At 46.8% G+C, this 24,709-nt stretch overlaps 2 protein-coding genes across 2 annotated transcripts in view; one reads left to right on the top strand and one right to left on the bottom strand.

The window, feature by feature from the left end:
• The window catches only part of LOC111156325 (BRCA1 associated protein), a 110,863-nt gene that overhangs the window by 26,089 nt on the left and 60,065 nt on the right, over positions 1-24,709 (top strand). The gene's annotated exons all lie outside the window — the stretch shown is intronic.
• The window catches only part of LOC111156324 (acyl-CoA dehydrogenase family member 10), a 44,444-nt gene continuing 29,400 nt past the window's right edge, over positions 9,666-24,709 (bottom strand). Inside the window, exons 10-14 of the mRNA XM_022517091.1 lie at positions 23,534-23,715; positions 17,817-17,967; positions 16,663-16,814; positions 14,692-14,865; positions 9,666-10,256 (exon numbers count right to left, since the gene is read on the bottom strand). Of these exons, the coding sequence (XP_022372799.1) occupies positions 10,129-10,256; positions 14,692-14,865; positions 16,663-16,814; positions 17,817-17,967; positions 23,534-23,715 (787 nt within the window). The 3' untranslated portion in view covers positions 9,666-10,128. The remainder of the gene's footprint in view (positions 10,257-14,691; positions 14,866-16,662; positions 16,815-17,816; positions 17,968-23,533; positions 23,716-24,709) is intronic.

Below are 24,709 nucleotides of genomic sequence, written 5' to 3'. Positions count from 1 at the left end.
CCTGGGATCGAGCCCCACATCGGGCTTTCTGCTCAGCAGAGAGCCTGCTTCCCCTCTCTCTCTGACTGCCTCTCTGCCTACTTGTGATCTCTGTCTGTCAAATAAGTAAATAAAATCTTTAAAAAAAAAAAAAAGGGAGAACTTAGGGGTGCCTGGCTGGTTCATTTGGAAGAGCCTGTGACTCTTGATCTTGGGGAGGTGAGTTTGAGCCCCACAGTAGGATAGAGATCACTTAAATGAATAAATAAATAAAAACTTTTTTTTTTTTTTTAAGGAAGATAGGGACTCCTGGGTGTCTCCATATGTTGAATGCCGACTCTTGGTTTCAGCTCAGGTCATGATCCCAGGGTTGTGATGTGGGAGTCAGCTAGAGATTCTCTCTTCTTCTGCCTCTGCTCCTACTCTCCCCCGCCTCAAATAAATAAATAAATAAATCTAAAAAAACAAAGAGTATACGGTGAACATCTATGTTAAGGAATAGATTTCTCAGGGCACCTAGGTGGTTCAGTTATTAGGTGTCTGCCTTTGGCTCAGATGGAGCCCTGCATTGGGCTCCCTGCTAGGTGGGAAACATACTTCTCCCTCTCCCACTCCCCATGCCTGTATTTCTGCTCTCGCTGTGTCTCTCTCTGTCAAATAAATAAAATCTTAAAAAAAAAAAAAGTAAATTAAAAAAAATAGATTTCTCCAGCATCATTTTGGAATTTCACTGTAGCTCACACCTGGATTTATCTGACCAGGCTCCTTGTAGGTTATCTTCACAAGTTGTTCCCAGCATTTTGGTGTTACAATCAGTGTTGCAGTGAACCGCCTAGGAACAAACCTTTTGTCAGCTCCTATTTGCTCCCGTCCTACCAAGTCCCATGAGTGGAACTGCCACGTCGATGCTGTGTACCTTCTGAAGACTTTTGACCGTGATGGTCAAACAGCAACCCAGAAGGGCTGGTCTGAGCTTCAGCACAGGATGGGGCTAACCTACCGTATCTGAACCCTTAGACAGGAGCACTTTCTTTTTGTTTTTTAATTTATTAAGTTTTTAATTTTACTTACAGTGTAGTTAGCATACAGTGTTATATTAGTTTCAGGTGTACTATATAGTGATTCAACACTTCCATACATTACTCAGTGCTCATCATGACGCATGTACTTTTTTTTTTTTAAGCAGGCTCCATGTTTATTTATTTATTTTTAAAGATTTTATTTATTTATTTGACAGAGAGAGAGATCACAAGTAGGCAGAGAGGCAGGCAGAGGCAGAGGGGGGAAGCAGGCTCCCCGCAGAGCAGAGAGCCCGATGCAGGGCTTGATCCCAGGACCCTGAGACCACGACCCAAGCCGAAGGCAGAGGCCCAACCCACTGAGACACCCAGGTGCCCCTGGGCTCCATGTTTAATGTGGGGCTTGAACTCACAACCTCGAGGTTGAGAGTCTCATGCTCTACTGGCTGAGCCAATCAGATACCCCTTGAAAGTATACTTTTTTTTTTTTTAAAGATTTTATTTATTTATTTGACAGAGAGAGATCACAAGTAGGCAGAGAGGCAGGCAGAGAGAGAGGAAGGGAAGTAGGCTCCCCGCTGAGCAGAGAGCCCGACGCGGGACTCGATCCCAGGACCCCGAGATCATGACCCGAGCCGAAGGCAGCGGCTTAACCCACTGAGCTACCCAGGCGCCCTTTTTTTTTTTTAAAAGATTTTATTTTTGGGGGGTGCCTCTGTGGCTCATTCATTGGGTGTCTGCCTTTGGCTCGGGTCATGATCCCAGCATCCTGGTATTGAGCCCCACATCGGGCTCCCTGCTTGGTGGGAAGCCTGCTTCTCCCTCTCCCGCTTCTCCTGCGTGTATTCACTCTCTCACTGTCTTTCTCTCTGTCAAATAAATAAATAAAATATTAAAAAGAAAAGATCTTATTTTTTTATTTATTTGACAGAGAGAGGGAGATCACAAGTAGGCAGAGAGGAAGGCGGAGAGAGAGGGGGAAACAGGCTCCCCGCTGAGCAGAGAGCCTGATGCGGGGCTTGATCCCAGGACTCTGAGATCATGACCTGAGCTGAAGGCAGAGGATTAACCCACTGAGCCACTCAGGCACCCTGAAAGTGTACTCTTTAATCCCCATCACCTAGTTCACCCATCTGCCTAGTTACCCCTCTGGTAACCATCAGTGTGTTCTCTATGTTTTAGAGTCTGTTTCCTGGTTTGCTTCTCTCTTTTTTTTTTCCTTTTTGTTCATTTGTTTTGTTTCTCAAATTCCACGTATGAGTGAAATCATATATTTGTCTTTCCCTGAATTATTTCACTCTAGCTCCATCCATGTCATTGCAAATGGCAAAATTTCATTCTTTTTTTATGGCTGGATTATATTCCATTTTATATATATATCACATCATCTTTTTCCATTCATCTATCGATGTACATTTGGGTTGCTTCCATATCTTGGCTATTGTAAATAGTGCTGCAATAAACATAGGGGTGCGTGTGTCCTTTAGAACACTAAGTTTTTGTATTCTTTGAGTAAATACCAGTAATGCAATTACTAGATCATAGGGTAGTTATATATATATTTTTTAAGATTTTATTTATTTATTTGACAGAGATCACAAGTAGGCAGAGAGGCAGGCAGGGGCGGGGGGTGGTGAAGCAGGCTCCCTGCTGAGCAGAGAGCCCGATGTGGGGCTCGATCCCAGGACCCCGAGATCATGACCTGAGCTGATGGCAGAGGCTTAACCCACTGAGCCACCCAGGTGCCCCTAGTAGTTCTATTTTTAAATTTTTTGAAGAACCTCCATGCTGTTTTCCAGAGTGGCTGCACCAGTTTGCATTCCCACCAACAGTGTAAGGGGGTTCCCTTTTCTCCGCATCCTCACCAGCACCTGCTGTTTCTTGTGTTGTTGACTTTAGCCTTTCTGACAGGTGTGAGGTTGTATCTCATTGTGCTTTTGGTTTGCATTTCCCTGGTGCTGAGAGATGTTGAGCATCTTCGTGTGTCCGTTGGCCATCTGGATGTCTTCTTTGGAGAAATATCACTTCATGTCTTCTGCCCATTTTTAATTGGATTATTTGTGAGTTTTTTGGCGTTGAATTGTGAGGGGCACTTTCTTTTTAAAGGAATAAGAACTAGTCAGTCTCAGCTCAAATGGGTGTGAATCGTGGAAGCTTTGCTCAGTAATCCAAACACAGGACCACCTTTGTTCTGTCTGTACAGAGATACATGTGAGACATTGTTTGGTCTCAAGGTTTGGCTTCATTTTTGTGAAATCGACGCCACTGATTTGAATTACCGTTCACAGGGATAGCTCTCTTTTGCACGGGCTTCCAACCTTTGAGGGGATCAAGGAATAAAGTTTTCTGAGGACATGTTGGGGTACTAGGGTAGGATAGGGCTAGACACAAGAACCCCAGGGATAAAAGCCACTGATGCGGGCTCTCTCTGGTATCTGATGTTTAAAAATGAGCTAGTAGCAGAAGTGGTCCTCAGCAGCCCCATGACCTTTTGGACCTTGGAACTTTGCCCCCTCCTGCCATAGAGGCTGGCCTTTTCCTTCTGATCACCTTGACAGAGGGAGACTCATTCTCTTCTGAATTTCACCAAAGTAACAGATGCAAAACAAAGACAGGGACACAGCTTCTTGGCAAGAACATCATCTTGCTTCACCTGCTAAATGCTCTCAGAAAACGATTAGGATTTGAGGTCCAAAAGCAAAACAGACGGTGGCTCCGGGTCAGATCTGGCACAAAGAGAAGCACTCAGTGGGCATTCCCGAGCACTGGGACCCTCTGTGATGACCCAGTCCGCTGCATGCCTTGGTGGATCCTGCTGTGCTCCAGTCTGCCCTGGGTGATCTCGACGCCTTGGTCAGGGGCCCAGACCATGTTCTCCTTGAGCATGCCCACCTGTTCAAACAGGACTTCACCAGGGCCTCTGAAACACCCAGAAGATTTCCACTGAGCAGTCTGTCTACCTGTTTCCCTTGGATGTGTTTATCCCTTGCAACAGTTCAGGTCACTGGCTGGCAATATTCCTGCCCTTTCCTCAGCCTTCTAACTGGGACATGGTTGATGGAGAAAGGAGGGCAGGAGGGAGCCTATTGAAAATGGAAAATAAATCACTGATTTGCAGTGTTAAATGAATGACTCTACCTTGAACTGAAACTCCTTGGTGGCATGCGACTCTAACAGTATAGTGATCCTTTGGAAACACTGAAAATAAAAATGCAAAAGCTGTCATCAGAGAGAAAGAGCCCCTGTGGGAGGGGCTCCAAGCCTGGAGGTCAGCTGAGTACTGCGATCTAGAAGAGAAAGTTTACAGTGCACGTCACACCTACTGCTTCTGTCTTGTGTGCCCTCCTCATCTCACAGATTCTTGGCTTATCTTCTACGTTCAGAAGAGAAAAAAAAAGTATAAAATACCCGTCTGAAATTTGCCTTGGGTCCTACCAAATGTCATCATATTCTTGGAGGTTTTGTGTCCTGAGCTTGAGCAAGGGCTGCCCAGAGCCACACACAGAGCTGAGCTGCTCCTGGGATCCTAACCTGGACCTTCCTCCAGCCCACACGCTGTCACAGTTTGGATGTTTTCCGTCCCCGAGTATCCATGGGAATGTGACTGCTGCCAGGGCTCGGGGCCTGTTTTTCCCCTAAACACACCAGGGTGGCAGCGAGGATCCGGGATGGAGAGGAAAGGAGAGAGCAAGACCCTCTCACCTGCCGCCGGAGCCACCAGCCCTCTTCTCGGATGCAGTCCGGCCCAGGAAAGCCACAGCCAGCAAGCAGAGGAAGCTCAGGGAGACTCACATCATCAGACTAGAAATGAGAGCTATCGGTTTTTGTCCCAGTGAGGAATGAATCCAACATCATAAGAGCACTTTTTTAAAAAAATCAGCACATAGAGTTGAAAATATAATTTAGAGACAAGAGGCTGACAACTGCTACGTTATCACTAGCGGCAGGTTCTGTTGTTCCCACAGGCGCTGTCAACGTCATGGGCACCTTCAGAATCAGGCCAACCCTGCCCTCTCGGTTCCCTACGTGTGGGGCAGGGGGCTGGTACCATAGGCAAGTGACTCAAGTCACTTCTCGGTCCTCGTTTCCTCCTCTGTCCAATGGGGGTGATAATTCGTACCTTCTGCGGAGGTGAGGTCCACACAGCCCTTAGAGTGAGAGCATGATGAAGGGCGGGATGATCACGGGCCCCTGTGATGTTGCACACCTTGATCTATCAGGAGGGAGAAGCCACTGATATCTCTGCCTTTCCAGTGGAGATGCCCGGGGGCACACCGAAGACGGTGGGGGAGTGAAGGAGAGATTCCCGGCGCCTCACATGTGTGATGCCTCTGTTGACCCATGTGATCTGGTGACCATGTCAGCAAAGAGCTGGCCAGGGCCCCTCCCTCCAGGCTCCCTGCCCAGCAGAGCTCAGAGGGGCCCCGCAGGGGTCTGGCCTGATGAGGAGGAGCCCCGGTAGGTGGTGTCCCAAGCGAGGTGCCTGGGGCTGGGTCCTAGCAAAAGGGGAGCCGGCCTCTCCCTCTGGGAACAGAATCAGCCAGTGGGCCTTTTGCTCCATGTTCCCTGAATCTGGAACGGAACAATTAAAGAATTAAAAAGGCGAGAAGCATTACAGTGACTCCCATGTCCATATTCAAAATTTCAAATCCCCTGGAAGTGTGAGCCAGTGCTCCTTCCAAGTCATATTCTCCTCTGACACCTTCATGAAGGTTATTACGGAAGCCCAGGCATAAACCTCCTTTGATGAAAGAAAACTGACTGGAACTGGGGAGCCGAAGACTCTCAGAAGCAAGCCAGACCCAAGCCTTGCATGGTTCCCATCTTTTTCCCATCCTGAGTGGCTTTCTTGCTCTGCCTCCAACCAGCTGCTGGAAGCCATCCTCCCTTATGAGAAGTTTGAGTTCAGATCAGTGTTTCTGCACCCCATGAAGGCAGAGGGAAGCCCGCAGCGCTGGAGGGGGACTGGCATTCTTGTGGAAGACTAGAATATCCTTGCACGCTCAGGAAAATTGTAAAGGAGGAAACTCAGGAGCACACAGAATGCCCAGGAGTTCACACAAATGTGCACACTCAACATTGGTCAGTCCTGCTCCATATTGTTTTCTCAGGATCCATCTCCAAGGGTAGGAAAAGCTTCCAAAGTCTTTCAGCCTTGGCTTTCTCCTAGCCCTGGAAAAATAAGTCCGGGAACTACAGTGGATTTTGGCCTATGGAAAATCGTGAAAGGGATTGGAAGGAGGAAAGTAGTCAGCCAGAAATGAAGTGTGTGCCAAAAATAATGATGTGAGTCAGCATCATTGGGCTGGAGAGAAAGCCTGCAGATTTGTGGGTGGGGTGACCACGAGGAGGCCTGGGGTGCGGGGTCCTAGCTGCGATGGTGGCTGTCTGCTCACTCCGTGCAGGCTCCATATCCCAGACACCGCACGTACCCAACCCTCCACCGTTGTTAGCCTTCCTAGGGTTATAATGAATCTTCCAGAACATGCTCCGCGAACACAGGTCATTGAAGGATCTCTTAGTGTGCCTGGTAGGAAGCAGGCCCAGTACCTGTGCCTGCAGCCTCAGCGGCTCTGATATGATGCATAAACAGACCCCCAAACCAGCTTCCTTGATGAGGGGCAACTATGTCCCTTGGACAAGGAACCCCAGATTTCTAAACAGGGCTCCTGGCTAGGTAACTAGGAAGTCTAGTGTGAGGGGCAGGAACTCGGGCTTCAGTCAGATTACCTACTTTAGCACCACTCCTGCCGGGCGAGGTATTTGATCATTTTCTTCATCTGTGCAACAGGACATGACAACCCGCCAGTCAGTCAGGAATCAGTCAGGACTACCGAGTTGTAGCAGTAGACACCAAATGTCACTAACTAAAGGGAAAAAAGGAACTGAATGGAAAGGTTCTCAGCAGCTCAGGTTAGAGAAGGAGGCTCCGAAACAGACACCCTAGAGGATCACAGGGGACGGGGCGCTCAGCAGTCCTGCTGGGGAATGAATGAGTGTGCCAGTGTTTCTTCTCAAAAATACTGTTCAGTCTCCCAATTCCAGAGAGTCTGGCTGGCCTCACTTGGCTCATGTGCCCATTTCTTGGCCGGGGAGGGCTGGGTTGTCACCCTGAGAATGTGGCCACTGTGTCCGAAGGGGGAAAGGAGTGCCCCCATTTGAAACTAGGTGCTGCCTTTGAGAAAGAGGACTGACCCCTAGGCAGCCCAAACCCAAGCACGGTCCAGAACGCTCACCTGACTGGGCTGCCGTAAGGGTAGATGAGATGACACAGGGAATATAAAGTGTCCGGCCCAGAAGCCGACAGGCTGCACTAAATGTTAGTGAAATATAATCGCCATCACTTCTTCTCATGGGGAGGGGACCAGCTGGCCTGACTTTTACATTGATATTGGGCCTGGTCTGATGATGTACTTCCAAAATCAGTACATGCACTGGTCTCACTGTTGGTATTGAACTCATTAGCTCAGAGTGCAAGGAGCAAAAGGGAAGATTAACTGGAACAAATAAAGGAGGCTGGGGGCATATAGTAAGAAGCAAGGGAGTTCTAAACAGGCGGAATAAGGAAATGGATCTAATCATGTCCTTGTGTATGTCTGGGGGACCCACAGAATTTGAACCTAGGAGCTCTGGACAGGAATCCAGACGCTAGTATTCCTAGCTGTGTCCCTGGACTAATCTGTTTCCTACCTTTAAATCAAGGTTAACGATGTGTACCTCACAGGATTTGTGAAATGCACCACAAGTGGCCAAATGCATCCTCCTATTTTGGGGAATAATGACACTTGGGAAGAATGCCATGAGCTACACTTTCACCTCTTTACCCACAAATCTTACCATCATGTTCCCATGCAGGTATAACTGGAAGTAGAATGATCCCTAATCTAGGTTTCGCCTCGGCATTCCTTTTAGAGTCTGGATGTGTTTGATGAGTGTTTTCTTTCCAATGTTTCCGTGCCCTTGACGGGCTTCCATCACATGCACGAGGATGAAGTGTGTTGGCGGGAAGCAGTGGAGGGAAGGGCAGTTCATGCATTAATGACGGGGGCATAAGTTAGTGAGCAGCTTCTTGATCAAAACTTGGTAATATTTGGGTGCCTGGCTGGCTCAGTGCGTGGAGCATGTGACTCTTGATCTCGGGGTTGTGAGTTCAAGCCCCATGTTGAATTTAGGGATTACTTAAAAATTTTAAAATCTTTAAAACAACTTGGCAGTATTTCTTAAAACACTAAATGGTCTCATTCTTGGACCAGTATTTTCACTTCAAAGAATTTATGCTGTTGTAGAAACAGTAAATATACATAGAAGTGTGTAAGAGCATTCCATGCACCTTGCTTGCAAAAGAGCCAAACCACCTTCTTCTTCTCCTTCTCTTTTTTTTTTTTTTCTTTTTTAAGTAGGCTCCGTACCCAGAATGGTGCCCAACTCAGGGCTTGAACTCATGACCCTGGGATCAAGACCTGGGCTGAGATCATGGGTGAGACGCTTAACTGAAGGAGCCACTCAGCCGCCCCAAATCACCTTCTTATTCTGGAGGACTCCCTCACTATATAGATTTTAATGGGATCAAGACAGAGTCTCCCACTGCAGAAGGTGAAGGGGGCCAGACATGCTTTCCTTCTCCCTGCTTCAGGGCAATGAAGGCGTGGCCTTGGGACCTACTCCCCGGATTCCCTGCCCTCTGAAAAGCCACATCTCAAACTCCAGAGTCCTGAGGAAGCTTACCAAAGAGACCTCCCAGCTGGCAACTCTTGTGACAACCTTGGCACGCTCTGTGGCCTGCCTTCCCTTGACTTCTAAAGCTGGGTCTTCAGCTTCCCTGTCCATGTCAACAGCTAGCCAGTGTCCTTTGCTGCTTAAGTGATCCAGAAATGACCCAGCCTGCCAAATGAGACACTCACTGCATCCCTCAGCCAAGGGGAGGGTAGACAAATTACGTACACCCGGACTGTGAACACCTTGGACGGTCCATCTCCAGGCGCTGATGTGTCATTAAATTAAATAAGCAAGTGGGAGATTTGAGTGTATACAACAATCCCATTACAACACAGGAATATGTTAGTTTGTGATACAGAAAAGCAGCTGGGAGCCTAATACACCGAACTGTTGACAGTGATTATCTCAGATAGCAGAGCATTTTAGAGAAGTATTTCTATGTCATGAACTCTTTTTTACTCGTCATATTTGAGCTTTGGTTATTTTGCAATCGGTTTGTAACCAGAAAAAAAGTGATAATGCCATTTTCTTAAAAAGTAGATGATGGTTGGGGCGCCTGGGTGGCTCAGCGGGTTAAAGCCTCTGCCTTCCGCTCAGGTCATGATCCCAGGGTCCTGGGATCGACCCCCGCATCGGGCTCTCTGCTTAGCAGGAAGCCTGCTTCCCCCTCTCTCTCTCTGCCTGCCTCTCTGCCTACTTGTGATCTGTCAAATAAATAAATAAAATCTTTAAAAAAAAAAAAAAAGTAGATGATGGCTGCATCATGGGCAAAATTTGTGCTCCTGAAGACTTCAAATAACTTAAAAACACGCACAAGCCAAGACTCCTCCCGACAGAGAACAGCAGGAAATTTCCATCATCAGCTAAAGGGGTGTCCTTGTCTGTCAACAGTTTGCGGCGGACTCCAGCGCTCTGGCTTTGATGTTACAAGGTCTTCGAAGAGAGACTTAATGAACTGACGCATTTTATTTCACACGGCTTCACATTTACATCATACAAATAGGCATAAAATAATGAGCCCAGGAAGTGAGAGCTGAGTCATCTTGAGCTGGCTCTCCCCGATGACGATGCAAAGCCAAGATGAATTCACCTCGGCCCTCCTGTCTCTTCCCTGCTTCCAAGGGGAACAGACGTGTCCGGTCAGTGAGCTGAGGTCCTGCCCTGTTGACATCTTACCGGCTCACAACACGCTGCTCTCCGTCCAGCTATGCCGGCGGCGGGGAGGCCGTGGCTCTGACTCCGTGGGGTGCCGCGGTCACTGAGACAGGTCCCTGAGAGGTGCGAAAAGACCCTCTGGACAGAGAACCAGAGCGCCCTTTGAGGCCTGAGCTGGGGAGGAGTCTGTGAGCTGCTTGAGCGGGTGGGGGGGTTGCTCAGCAGGGGCCATGACCGGCCTGAGTGCGGCAGGACCTCATTAGTGGTTTTGTGGTGGCATCTCTTTGAAAACCCGGAACCCTTCCTTGACGGCAAAATCCCAGGCCAGGTTAGACACATACTCAGTCAGCTTTTCATTTTGTTCGGCGGCTGCCAAGCCTGCTTGCCCTAAGCAGAAGCAAAGAAAAACAGTGATTACTCCCAAACGACCCTCCATGATAATGCTGTTAGCATCTCCTAGCATTTGCTGAGCACTTGCCACGTTCCAGACACGGTGCTAAGTGCTCTGCGTGTATGATTATAGCTCACTGAATTCTCGAAGCAACTGATGATTTTATTCCCCACTTTATGGACAAGGATCTGGGTCTCAGAGAGAAGGCGTGCCCAAGCTGACATCAGTGGGTGGGAGCCAGGAGTCAGGCTCGGCGGGACTGCTCCCTGCTCCTCCCGTCTAAAGAAAATAAATGAGGGGTGCCTGGGTGGCTCAGTGGGTTAAAGCCTCTGCCCTCGGCTCAGGTCATGATCCCAGGGTCCTGGGATCGAGCCCCACATCGGGCTCTCTGCTCAGCAAGGGGCCTGCTTCCCTTCCTCTCTCTCTGCCTGCCTCTCTGCCTGCTTGTAATCTCTGTCTGTCAAATAAATAAATAAAATCTTTAAAAAAAAAAAAGAAATGAAATGAAATTAGGAAGATCCCCAATATTTCTGCTGGTGCTGAGCTTAGATTTTCTGTCATCCCCACCCTCACTGCCCTGAGTTTTCCTGAAGTAAATCTATGAATACTTCATTGATGTCTAATAACAAAGACTTAAAAACACACAATACCATCATCACGCTTAAAAAAAAGTTAGCTGTGCCTTCCTGATGTCATCAACTGTCCAGACGGTCCAGTGGGAATTCAAATTTCACTGACTATGTCATAAATTTTTTATAGGGATCTAAAGATTCAAACGTTATAATGGCTGAGCGTCTTTTAAATCCCCTCCCCCCCTTAAAAGATTTTATTTATTTATTTTACAGAGAGAGAGAGCGTGAGGGAGTGCCAGAAAGGAGGGAAGGAGGAGCAGAGGGGCAGGGACAGGGAGCGAGAGAATCTGAGGCAGACGCCTCACTGAGCGTGGAGCCCTGTGTGGTACTTAGTACTTGATCTCATGACCCAAGCTAAAACCAAGAGTCTGATGCTGAGCTGAAACCAAGAGTCAGTGCTCAACCGACTGAGCCACTCAGGTGCCCCTTAACTCCCTTGTGATCTGCAGGTTCCATTTTCATCCTTTCTCTTTCCCCCTGACATTCATTTGTTGAGGAATCTGTGAAGTGTCCAGAATCTGGAGTTGGTGAGTGGTTGTGCCTGGGGGGTCCTGTTTAACTTGCTCCTCTGAACCCTCTGTTTCCTGTGAGTTGGCAGTTAGCACGACAGACTCAGTCGGATCCAAGTCTGACTTTTCGGGAGAAGCACCAGCCAGTACACAATGTCTGGCCCTCTCTCTCTTCCTGATATTAGCCCCATTGATGCTTATTTTCCAGATCCACTAATGTATTAGGGGTAGAAAATTGGTGATCTGTTAATTCTGTCATTCTGTCTGGCATGCTTCCCTAGAGAGAAACTTCCCCTCATCAGTTACTTGGTTAGCCTGACCTAGAACTTGTACATGACAGGCAGGATAAATCCTTGATTTTCCCCCTTTCTTCATCCATTTTTAGAATCACGGATCGCTTCCCTGGTGTCCTCCGAAGCCACCAATGAGATTTTGACTCTGTTTTAGTGTTGGTTTTTACTCATGGATGTAAACACACTTGATGATTTCCCATCCATTTCAGCTTCGTCCTTGTTGGTGCTCAATGTCGCCTGTCATTAGCCAGTGGGGGCCTATTCAGGCTGGCTCCTGAGTGCTATAGAGATGACCCCAGTTGTCCTCAACGGCTCCCTAGCTTATTGGTACAACAAGGTGCTCCAGGCTCACTTGTAGACATCCTGCCCTCGACCTGAACACAACCACTTTTCTAAGAAGTCCCAGTTCCTTCTGGTGGGAATGGAATTTAGAGATTATGACATGGGGAAAACTGGGAGTACATAGTGCTACTGGGACTTTTCTAGAACTTCTTGGGACTTTCTAGGACTTTCTGGCAGGGTCTATGTGCTTTCTTTCTGCCTGTCTTCTGTTCCACAGAGGAAGCAAACTGTAATCTGCCTAGAATTCTAGCTTCTTAACTAATTTAGGAGAGACATGATTTCATTTGCTATCCTGTGAGATTTAGAATTAAAACAAATAAGATTGTGCCGTACTCTCATATATATGTGAACATTCTATAGGTGATATGTTCATTTATATATACATAAGCAATTCAACCGTCAACACTTAACTTTTCTTCCCAGGAGTTCAGATGCACAAGATATAATGCATAACTAACTCCCAGCTAGTTCAATAAAGCATTTCCCCATGTATGTAGATGCACCATGTAAGAAAACACAATCTTTTTTTCTCCTTCAGGAGTCATCTTACTGGACAATTTGGCAACATCTACAAAATTTTAAAATGCACATACTTTTAACTTAGGAATTCCAATTCTGGGGATTTATCCTTTAGGTATATTCACAAATGTCTGAAAAAGGATGTTCACCATCCATCATTTGTGATTGCAGAAATGTGCAAACCATCCAAGAATACCTCAATAGGAGAATGGGTTAAATGAATCACACTACATTCATACAATGGAATGTTCTATAGAAATCAAAAAGAATGATGTATATCTGAACATACTTATGTGGAAAGGTCCCTCTCAATATTGTTGGTTTTTTTTTTAAAGATTTTATTTATTCATTTGACAGACAGAGATCACAAGTAGGCAGAGAGGCAGGCAGAGAGAGAGGAAGGGAAGCAGGCTCCCCACCAATCAGAAGGCCCGATGCGGGGCTCGATCTCAGGACCCTGGGATCATGACCTGAGCCGAAGGCAGAGGCTTTAACCCATTGAGCCACCCAGGCGCCCCCCTCTCAGTGTTGTTAAGTGCGAAAAACGAGCAGGGAATATATCTTACATTGTTGTGAAGTATATCTATGATAATCATATATATCCTATACATAGACACATCATATATATGTACATACACAAATATTTCATAGGAACTGTTAAGCATAAAAAATTTTATTTATTTATTTATTTATTTATTTTTAAAGATTTTATTTATTTATTTGACAGACAGAGATCACAAGCAGGCAGAGAGGCAGGCAGAGAGAGAGAGAGGAGGAAGCAGGCTCCCTGCGGAGCAGAGAGCCCGATGTGGGGCTTGATCCCAGGACCCTGGGATCATGACCTGAGCCGAAGGCAGAGGCTTTAACCCACTGAGCCACCCAGGCGCCCCAGGCATAAAAAATTTTAAAATCAAGGTACTAAAAATGCATGTAGGCTAGCCACATTTTTATAAAACTTAGAGCGGGGGAGCCTGGATGGCTCAGTTGGTTAACAATTAGCCTTCGGCTCAGGTCATGACCCCAGGATCCTGAGATCGAGCCCCGCATCAGGCTCCTTGCTCTGTGGGGAGTCTGCTTCTCCCTCTCCCTCTGCTGCTCCCCCTGCTTGTGCACTCTCTCTCTGTGTCAAATAAATAAATAAATAAATAAATAAAATCTTTTAAAAACTCAGAAGACAGAGATACAAAAAAAATTGGGCGGGGGGCACCTGGGTGGCTCAGATGGTTGGGCATCTGCCTTTGGCTGGGTCCTGATCTCCAGGTCCTGGGATTGAGCCCTGCCTCGGGCTCTGGGCTCGGCAGGGAGTCTGCTTCTTCCTCTCCCCCTGCTGCTGCTCGCTCTCTCTCTCTGTCTCAAGTAAATAAATAAAATCTTAAAAAAAAAGAATACAAAATTATTTTCCTTTCTTCTCAGTATCATTTCTCAAAGATAAATACTACCCTTAATGGGCCCCCCAATTTTTTTTAAGATTTTATTTATTTGTTTATTTGACAGAGAGAGAGATCATAAGTAGGCAGAGAGGCAGGCAGAGAAAGAGAGAGGGAAGGAGGCTCCCTGCTGAGCAGAGAGCCCAATGTGGGGCTTGATCCCAGGACCCTGAGATCATGACCTGAGCCGAAGGCAGAGGCCCAACCCACTGAGCAACCCAGGCACCCTAATTTTGTATTCTTTATGATTTAATTCTTGCCATGTAGGTTTTTACTTTATTTTTTGTACGTTAATAATTTTTAAAAGTTTGGGGCACATGGGTGGCTCAGTTGGTTGAGCATCCGACTCGTGATTTAGGTTCAGGTCATGATCTCAGGTGACGAGATCGAGCCCCAAGTCGGGCTCTGTGCTCAGTGGGGAGTCTGCTTGAGATTCTCTCTCTGCCTCTGCACCTCCCTCCACTTGCACATGGTTGCTATCTCTCTCTCTCATAAATAATTAACTCTTAAAAATAATTTTTAAAAGTTTAAATATTTTAAAGAATATATACATGCCATTAATGACAGATGGTGGAATCAACCGAATCTTATAGAATTCTGGCAAATTGGTCCCTCTGAAGCCTCTGTGGCCACAGTGGTGGCAGTAGGGGGGGAGCTTCCTCCGGGGAGAAGCTGCGTGGCTGTCACTCAGACCCTAAGGCAGCATTACCTGGGAGCGAGCGCTTGCGGACTCCTTGCAGGATTATGGCCATTCGGAAAAAGGACAAAGCCATGTAGAAGTTCCAGTTCTCAGGGGGAGGGATCTCCGAGTGACTGCAGTACATTCTGAGATACTCCTCTGCCGAAGGGATTCCCAGCGGAGTGAGATCACAGTCACGCAAACCTGAGGCGACAAACAGAGCCATCTCTGTGCGGGCAGTCAGTGACCGCCCACTCCCCTGTGGCTGCAGGGATCTAAATTATGAAAATCACTTTCTCCCTTGGCAATGAGCTTCACAGCTAGTTCACAGCCTCAGCTCTGTATTTCAGCAGCTCTTCTGCCCTCACGAGGCTGGGATCCCAGCACGAAGCTATTCACAAATCGGCCCTCAAAAGTTTCAGACTAAATTGGTGGTAAAGGTGCGGTGCCTGGGTGGCTCAGTCGGTTAAGCATCTGACTCTTGATCTCAGCTCAAGCCGTTTTTTTTTTTTTGTTTTTTTTTAAGATTTTATTTATCTACTTGAGGGAGAATGAGTGAGAGAGAGCATGAGAGGGGAGAAGGTCAGAGGGAGAAGCAGACTCCCCAAGGAGCTGGGAGCCCGATGTGGGACTCGATACCTGAAGTCCGGGATCATGACCTGAGCCAAAGGCAGTCGCTCAACCAACTGAGCCACCCAGGCGCCCCTCAGCTCAAATCTTGATCTCAGGGCTGTGAGTTCAAGACCCACATTGGGCTCCATGAGTGGAGTGGAGCCTATTAAAAAAAAACAAAAAAAATCCTGCCAAATTATGAAAAAAAAAAAATTAACAACAAATAATGTTTTTTACTGATTTGCTTCATTTGTAATCTTTTCATGGCTTAGAAGCATGTAGCACATTTTGTTAGGATTTTGTCCAGGAGTATACTTTATAATATAGGCAAGGTTATTCCTACAAAGATGTTCACTGCTTTTTTGTGAGGGCTCGGAGGAGGTAATAGAAAAGAAATCAGAAATAAATTAAATACCTAAATAGGAATCAAACATCTTGATTAAGTTAATTCTATTCAATAAAATCCTATTCCATGATTAAAAATGATGCTGTAGAAGAAATACTTAATAGCATGAAAACATGTCCAAAATATGTAATTAAGTGTAAAAGGCAAGCCATAAAGTCGTTGAATCGCATTTTCATTTAAACAAACATATGTATGCATGCAGAAAGATGAAAATGTTGGCAATGGTCATGTCTGGGACTATCCACGACTTTAACTTTTTCTTTTGTTGTCTGTTGGCTGCAACGTTTTTAAAATAAATTTGTATTTTTAATTTAGAAAATTAAATTGAAATTTGTGTAAAAACACAAGAGGGGTCTATGCACATATCCTTCTCACTTAAAATACACCCTATACCCATGTCCCCCTGCGGACAGAAATGCATTCCAAGGGACGCCTGGGGGGCTCAGTTGGTTAAGCGGCTGCCTTCGGCTGAGGTCATGATCCCAGCATCTTGGGATCGAGTCCCGCATCGGGCTCCTTGCTCCGCAGGGAGGCTGCTTCTCCCTCTGCCACTCTGTCTGCCTGTGCTCACTCTCTCTCTCTCTCTGACAAATGAATAAATAAAAAATCTTTAAAAAAAAAAAAAAAGAGGGCGCCTGGGTGGCTCAGTGGGTTAAGCCGCTGCCTTCGGCTCAGGTCATGATCCCAGGGTCCTGGGATCGAGTCCCGCGTCGGGCTCTCTGCTCAGCAGGGAGCCTGCTTCCCCTCCTCTCTCTCTGCCTGCCTCTCTGCCTACTTGTGATCTCTGTCTGTCAAATAAATAAATAAAATCTTAAAAAAAAAAAAAGAAAGAAAGAAATGCATTCCAAGTGCACTTCCCACCCAAACCACCAGGACCTCAATTTCACTCACCCAGGCCATCAGCCATCACTGCTACTTTTGTGCCTCAGGTGCTTTGAGAATGGAGCTGCCTCTTCCCTCCTCCCCCCCACCCCAGTTCCTACCTCGCAGCAGAGAGCCAGGAAAACTGGATGGCAGGTAGTGAGCCAGGCAGCTGAAGGCCACGTCTGCAAGGGGGTCGCCTAAGGTAGAGAGCTCCCAGTCAAGGACAGCAAGCACCTCAGCCTTCTCTGGATGGAACAGCAGGTTGTCCAGCCTGAAAAAGAAGGAATGTGGAGAGACAGCTCTAAGGAAACTGAGCACTGGGGTGTGTTCTGTGCCGAGGGTCTTCCATTTGCCCCTCCCAGTGTCCTCCCTACCCTCTCAGCCCCTCGGTGCCCCTGTCCGCTAGCTCCCCTGCCCTCTGGCTCAGGTGGACCCAGCCAATGAGGACACCAGAAGGAGACAGGAAGGGGGGCAGGTGGCTGAGGGGCTCTGTATCCCTCTCCCAGAGCCCAGTTTGGGTCAGGTAGCCCTCTCCACATGGCGATCCTCTCTGGGTTCTGGTAATTCCTCCTTCCCTGTAAGGGGTTCAAACAGGTCTGCAAGTTCTTGGACACGCCTTCCACAAAAGGAAGAGTCTAATTCTTTGCTGCTTGAAGCCTTCGGCTTCTAACAAATAGAACAGGCAAGTGAGACTACGTGAATCCAGAGCCTCAGAAAGGGGATCAACTTCCAAACGGCCCGGCCTCTCTTGGAACGCACACCTTTGCAGCCCCGAGCACCCCCAGGGATGAGGCCAGCTCTCCAGAAGCTTCGATGCCGGAGCAACCATGCGGGGACCACAAGCAGACAAGAGAGGCCCAGGGAGCCCAGCTGTTCAATCTTCTCTGCCCCAGTGCCAGGCATGTGAGCGGCCCCCAGCCTGACCGCCACCCCAGCTGGAACAGACTACGGATTCGTGAGCAAAACTACGGCTGTCAGTCTGCAGCCATGTGGTTTGGGAGATCTGTATGTAGCTGTAGTAACTGGAGCACGCGTGTGCACTTTCACACCTGGGGGCAGTTAGGCAGCCCACCATCATTACCAATTATCTGGCCCCAAATGTCACCGGGTCAAGGTGGAGAAACCCCACCTTAGAAGGCCACGCATAAGGGAGATCCTTTGTAAAGGGAATCACCCTCCACTGTACGTCAGGCTCAGGCCAGCTGCTTCATTTCCCCTTCAAGTGCCCCGCCCACCGTTTTTCACATCTAGACATTGGCCGCTCCTCACAGACCTGAAGTTCCCATGCACCACTGTCGTCTTCTGTTGCTTGGGAAGATGGCAGGGCAGCCACTGCATGAGCCTCTCCATCGCCGGGATGGTGCCCATTTCTGAGGCTCGATACTGCTTAATCCAGGTTTGCATCTGCTGTGGAATATAGTCCTCTGAGGGAAAGAGAATTTGAACATGGTAGGCCACTCTAATATCCTATCCTCCAAAGGTTCCAGAAAGTAACCAAAACACTGAAAGCGCTGGTAATGCTCTCCTGATGACCGAGGCATTTCTCACAGGACGCTCCTGCCACCGTGGCTGGATCAGTGGGACGTGGGTGTTGCTCCCAGCCACGAGGCCTGTGAGCCTGATCCCTGGCCTCTCAGACATCCTACCAGCTTCCTAACAGCCTTCAAGAAATCCCTTTTTGGCTAGACAACAACCTGCTAAGCGCAGGGACTGGGGCCAGACTCCCTGGGTGTGACTCCCAGCTCTGCCATTCTCTGCCTTGTGATCTCAGACACATCACTTGACCTCTCTGTACCTCAGTTTTTCTTCATCAAAGAGATGCTCCTTAGAGTTGCTGGGAGGATGAAGTATATAAAGCCCCTGGAAATGTTCCTGGCATGTAGTAAGTTCTACATGAGGATTTGTTATCATTACTCAGTTGCTTGCTAAGAAACCCAAAAGATTCTACCATTGAGGAACTTGTGAGTTCTGTCTGGGACTGGACATTGGAAGGAATTCTGCAGTCAGCTTGGCTCATAGTCAAGGTCTTCAATTGATGTAACTGCACCATCCTCCCTTGGTTGTTCTGTATGAACGTACAGACACTTCCATAGGACTATTGTGAAGACTAACCAAAATCCCTCCGTAACGGTCCAAATACTGAGCTGCATAGAAGGCCGCTCAGTTTGTCCTGATTTATTGTCAACTGGCAATTATTAATTGTCCCTATTAATATAATAATAAACGTGTCAGGTCCCTGGCTCTAAGCCAAGCCCTCATTTCTCAGCTGAGAGAAAAATGGTCCACAGAGGCTGAAGGGTTTGAAGACAGGTTCCTTCTGTGGAGTCCTCCGCACAGCTGGACCATCCAGACACCTGCCCTTTGCAAGATCTTGCTGGGCCATGCGAGGTGGAGATCAAAGTCCATAGGAATTTAATCCAAAACAAATCAAGCCTTTAGAATTATAGAATTTACAGAAGACAGAAGTAAATAAAACCGTAAGGAAATAATCAAGATAAATATATAACACAACTGACTTGGTCTGTTAAAAATTTCATTGAAAAAAAGAGATGGGAGGGACTGTTCTAGATTCTTTGATCAGATCCCGATTTTGGGGGGGGGACTCATTTATAAAAGATTTAAGGGGAGGGGCGCCTGGATGGCTCAGTCAGTTAAGCATCCGACTCTTAATTTTGGCTCAGGTCATGATCTCAGGATCCTGCGATCAAGCCCCACATCTGGCTCCATGCTCAGTGCAGAGTCTGCTTGAGATTCTTTCTCTCCATCTGCCCCCGCCTTCTCTCTCTCTAAAATAAAGAAATCATTTTTAAAAAGATATAAGGGGATAATTGATGAAATGTATCTGAATATGGAGTGGGTTTTAAATATTCAGGGAAAGTTCTAAATTTTCTTTAATGTGAGAGTAGTATTGGTGATCGTCCTTATTTTTAGGAAATGTATACTGAAGTATTTAGGAGTCAAGTGCTAGGGTCTCTACAGCTTTGTTAAATATATATAATTATATATAGAGAGAGACAGAAACAGAAGGAGAGGGAGAGGGAAAGAGAAGCGAATATGGCAAAAGTTAACCCCTGTTAAAATTAGTAGTGGGAATATGTAGTTATTCATTGCACTATGTACAATGTACATGTGTACTATTCACATTTCTGTAAGTTTGTAAATTATAATCACAAGTTAAATACAAAGACCATAGGAACTGAGTTAGGCGCCTGGTGGCTCAGGTGGTTAAGCGTCTGACTCTTGGTTTTGACTCAGGTCATGATCTCAGGGTTGTGGGATCGAGCCTTGCCTCAAGATCCATGCTCAGGAGGAGTCTGCTTAAGGATTCTCTCCCTCTGCAGCCCCTACCCCCCAGCTCACATGCAACTATGCACTCTCTTTCTGTTTCTGTCTAAATAAATCTTTAAAAAAGAAACACACACACAGGACCTGAGCCTTTGTGAAAGGAGCCTTTCAGGAAAATCTCCTATACTGGGACGCCTGGGTGGCTCAGTCGGTTGAGCATCCGACTCTTGATTTAGGCCCAAGTCATGATCTCAGGGTTGTGAGATCAAGCCCCACATTGGACTCCATGCTTAGTGCAGAGAGTTTTCCCTCTCCCTCTGATTCTCCCTCTGCTCTCTCTCCCTCTCTCTTTCTCAAATAAATAAATAAAATCTTTTTTTTTTTAAAGAAAATCTCCTATATGGTTTTGGGACCTCCCACCCCAAACACACCAACCAATGCTGCACACATTCTCTTCTCATGGGAAACAGACGCACCTGCCCCTGTATCAGCCATTGGCCGATATCAACCCTGCCAAGGCACTGAAACATTTTTCTTCAAGCAGACTGCCCCTCTGGGATAAGAAAAGAGGATTATGTGCTCCCTGTAGGTCACTGGTGATAGAAAGGTTCTTTGTGGTAGCTGGACTGTACCTAAAGGATCTTTGTCAAAAGTGCTGCTTTTTTTTTTTTTAAGATTTTATTTATTTATTTATTTGTCAGAGAGAGAGAGAGCACAAGCAAGCGGTGGGTGGGGGGATGCAGGCTCCCCACTGAACAAGGAGCCTGATTCTGAACTCGATCCCAGGACCCTGGGATCATGACCTGAGCTGAAGGCAGCGGCTTAACCAACTGAGCCACCGAGGTGTCCCGTCAAAAGTTCCTCTTAATTAGAAATCATGTTTGTGTGCAATCTCTCTCTCTCTTATTTTTTTTAACAAACGTAAATGTGTGCTCTTGAATAGATACTACATATACAAGGCTTGGAATAAAGTGACAGAAGGGCATATGGTACTCTTTCTCCCACCCTCTGCCAGCCACTCAGCTCTTTTTCCCAAAGGCAACCCACGTGATGAGTTTCATGGAGATAATCACTTGTGCAAGCAAATATTTAAATGTATTTGAATATGTAAATTTATTCAAATATGCCACCCTGTGCACAAATGGTGGTATCTATTTATAGCCAATGCCCTGCCCAGCAGCTGGATTCCTGACATCACCAGGGAAATTGCAGGTTTCTTGAAAAGGGAGAGCTGATGCGTCCCTGATCAGTGAACCCAAAGCATGATGAAGCTGCTTTATGCTATCAAGCTCAAAACACATCCTGTGGCCCAGGATGCCGGCCCTTGGCTCACGTGAAATCACATCAGATTTCTGCTCTGCCCCTTTGCGCTAAGAGGTCAGTGAAAAGAGCATCAAAACAGTCTCCTTTAAAAGTAAAAGGCAAAGGATCCACTCAGCACAGAAGCTGCTGTCTGTCCAGGGCAGGACGTCACACTGCCCATCACTGCACCTGCCTGAGGCTTCACCTTCATTCAAAGCACAGGGACAGCTACCACCTGTGAGGGAGGGAGTGCAGGACATTTTGTTTTTTTTAACCCAACTTTTACTACCTTACTATAGAGAAAACTATAACAAAGTAAGGAGACTTGCCCAAGGTCCCTGACAAATTAGCATCCAACTTCTGCTCCAATGCTCTTTCCATCTTGAAACATGGATCAATATGGACAACATGTGTTGTCTTTGCCTATTGGCCTTTTTATTGGGGATGACGGCCGCCAGATCAAATACAGGATACCCAGTTAAATGTGAATTTCAGATAAACAACAAATACATTTTTATTTCCAAATGAGGTGGAGGGGAACCCACACTGAGTTGGTTATCCCTAGTCAACAGGTTAGAAATTGGGGGAAATGGGGGCACCTGGGTGGCTCAGTGGGTTAAGCCTCTGCCTTCGGCTCAAGTCATGATCTCAGAGTCCTGGGATCAAGCCCCGCATCGGGCTCTCTGCTCAGCGGGGAGCCTGCTTCCCCCTCTCTCTCTGCTTATTTGTGATCTCTCTCTCTCTGTCTCTCAAATAAATAAATAAAATCCTAAAAAAAGAAAAAGAATATGGGGGGAATGGATCTGGCTGTCCTTGGAAGGGATGGGGAGTACCCCCCTCAATTTGGGCTGGGAAGTCAGCAAGCTTTCTCTTTTGTAGCAAAGTGTTTCAAACTGATCACTTGTGGGGATTCAGATCATGTGCCTGTGGAGAAGTGGAACTTTAGGTGACTTGGCAGAAAGGGCAGGAGGTTGATGTACGCGGGAGATGTACATGGGAGACTGCAGCTTCTGATGTGGTCCTATCGAAAACACATTTTGGGGCACCTGGGTGGCTCAGTGGGTTAAGCTGCTGCCTTCGGCTCAGGTCATGATCTCGGGGTCCTGGGATCGAGTCCCGCATCAGACTCTCTGCTCAGCAAGAAGCCTGCTTCCCTCTCTCTCTCTCTCTGCTTGCCTCTCCGTCTACTTGTGATCTCTGTCAAATAAATAAATAAAATCTTTAAAAAAAAAAAAAAGAAAACACATTTTGGCTAAAAGCAGAGAAAGAAAATACAGCTTAGCTGGAAGGTTCTTTTTGACTAGAGCCAAGCATACATACTGATCAAGAGTCAGATACTCTTGAACTTTCCAGGGCAGAAAAAGTGAAATTCTTTGGCTCATGCTAAAGTTGGTGCATGGAGATATGGTGATGGTGGTTTTAAAATTATGTGTGTTTGTCAAATATATAGAAGGTTACACTTCAATACACCTGACTTAAAAAAAAAAAAAAAAAGAAAAGAAAAAACAAGGAAGGAAAAAAAACTGACAATAACAATGAGGACGAGGAGCAACTGGAACTCTCAGACAGTAAAAGACAAGCAGAAACACATTCTACCAAGAAAGTGCCTTGGCATAATGGCATTTTATTTTATTATTTTTTTTAAAGATTTTATTTATTTATTTGACAGGCAGAGATCACAGAGAAGCAGGCAGAGAGAGAGGAGGAAGCAGGCTCCCTGCTGAGCAGAGAAGCCGATGCGGGGCTCGATCCCAGGACCCTGGGATCATGACCCGAGCCAAAGGCAGAGGCCCCAACCCACTGAGCCACCCAGGTGCCTCCATAATGGCATTTTAAAAGTCTATCCCTGTTGAAAAGAATATTTAGGGGAAAGAGTATAAAACAGAAGAAAGTATTTTTTTAAAGATTTTATTTTTATTTATTTATTAGAGAGAGAGAGAGAGAAATCACAAGTAGGCAGAGAGGCAGGTAGAGGGGGAGGGGGAAGCAGGCTCCCCGAGGAGCAGAGAGCCCAATGCAGGACTCGATCCTAGGACTCAAAGATCATGACCTGAGCCGAAGGCAGAGGCTTAACCCACTGAGCCACCCAAGCACCCCAGAAGAAAGTATCTTAAGTACTCTTGGCCAGTACCAGAAAAAATAAAGATTGAAATGGTCCAGCAAGATCAAAGTTGCAGGGGAGAGAGATTCTATAGGCCAGGAAGGGACGAATCTGAGGATAACATATTAGGTAAATGACACCTCTATTAAAATGAAACTGGATATCCAAGTAGGGGGCTAAGAAGCCCCCCTTACAGTTAGCAAACACCAGGTGCGTGAACACCTTGACATCATGCAAATCCTGAGGATAAGGGCATCAATGAGGAACCCGTCAGCACAAAAGAGAAATGGCGGCCTGCTCACCGTGTTTCTTGTAGTCTTCTAAGCCTGCAGCCTTGAGGTCCACACTGTGAATTTTGCACAAGACTCTGTTCATGGCAGTGTATATGGCCCGCCTCTGGCTGGGCTCCAAGCCTGGCAGAGAGGGGTCTCTGTAGATGAGGCCTGGGCAGTACTCCATCAGATAGAAGGGCATGCCGATGACCCTGGGAGGGACACAGGTGGGGGGTTTCAGCCCAGCTTAGGCTGTTAGGGCATTGCTCTTTTTTTTTTTTTTAAAGATTTTATTTATTTATTTGATAGATCACAAGTAGGCAGAGAGGCAGGCAGAGAGAGAAGGAAGCAGGCTCCCCACTGAGCAGAGAGCCTGATGCGGGGCTCGATCCCAGGACCCTGAGACCATGACCTGAGCCGAAGGCAGAGGCTTAACCCACTGAGCCACCCAGGCGCCCCTCTTTTTTTAAGACTATTTATTAGGGGGAGGGGCAGAGGGAGAGAGAGAACCCTCAAGCAGACTCCCCACTGAATGTGGAGCCCAATGTGGGGCTCGATCCCAGGCCCCTGAGATCATGACCTGAGCTGAAAAGAGCCAGCCGCTCAATGGACTGAGCCATCCAGGTGTGCCGGCACTGCTCTTTCTGTCTGTTTGCTCTAAGTGCTGGGGAACAAGTTCAGACCCAGAGTGCTGGACATTTCCTTTCCTTCGTACATAAGCACGGAGGGTTGGAAGTACCCCATCCCCAAACCACCACATACACGGCCCCATCTATATGTTTTTGCCAGCATGTCTCTCTTGTGTTTGGTCCCCTTGTGCAAGCGACAGGAATGAAGTGTAAGTGTGATAATGGAGGAAAGTGCCATGTTGAGGGGGAGACTTTGGAGCCACACAGAACTAGGTTTAAATCCTGCCTCTGGCTTTTCCTAGCAGTGTGATTGTGAGAGATTTACTGACCCCCTCTGGGCTTTGTTGTTTTAGTCTGGAAAACTTCAAAGGGTTGTTATAAGAATTAGGGGAACAAATATATAAGGATTGCCTGGTTCCAATGAGGCTTCAATAACTATCCCATCTCATTGATGTTATTTCTGTCATTCTCTGCTGGTGTGAGTGGCACATACACTCCCCTGTGGTATTAAGGTGATACACCAAACTCTCATTAAACCATTTTTTAGTCATTATTAAAAATCAGCTTACAATTCTAA

This window comes from Enhydra lutris, unplaced genomic scaffold (genome assembly GCF_002288905.1).
Source record: "Enhydra lutris kenyoni isolate GAN:26980312 unplaced genomic scaffold, ASM228890v2 scaffoldscaffold46, whole genome shotgun sequence".
Taxonomy (NCBI): domain Eukaryota; kingdom Metazoa; phylum Chordata; class Mammalia; order Carnivora; family Mustelidae; genus Enhydra; species Enhydra lutris.
The sequence above is the reverse complement of the archived record's forward strand: the minus strand, read 5'-3'. Positions and strand labels throughout refer to the sequence as shown.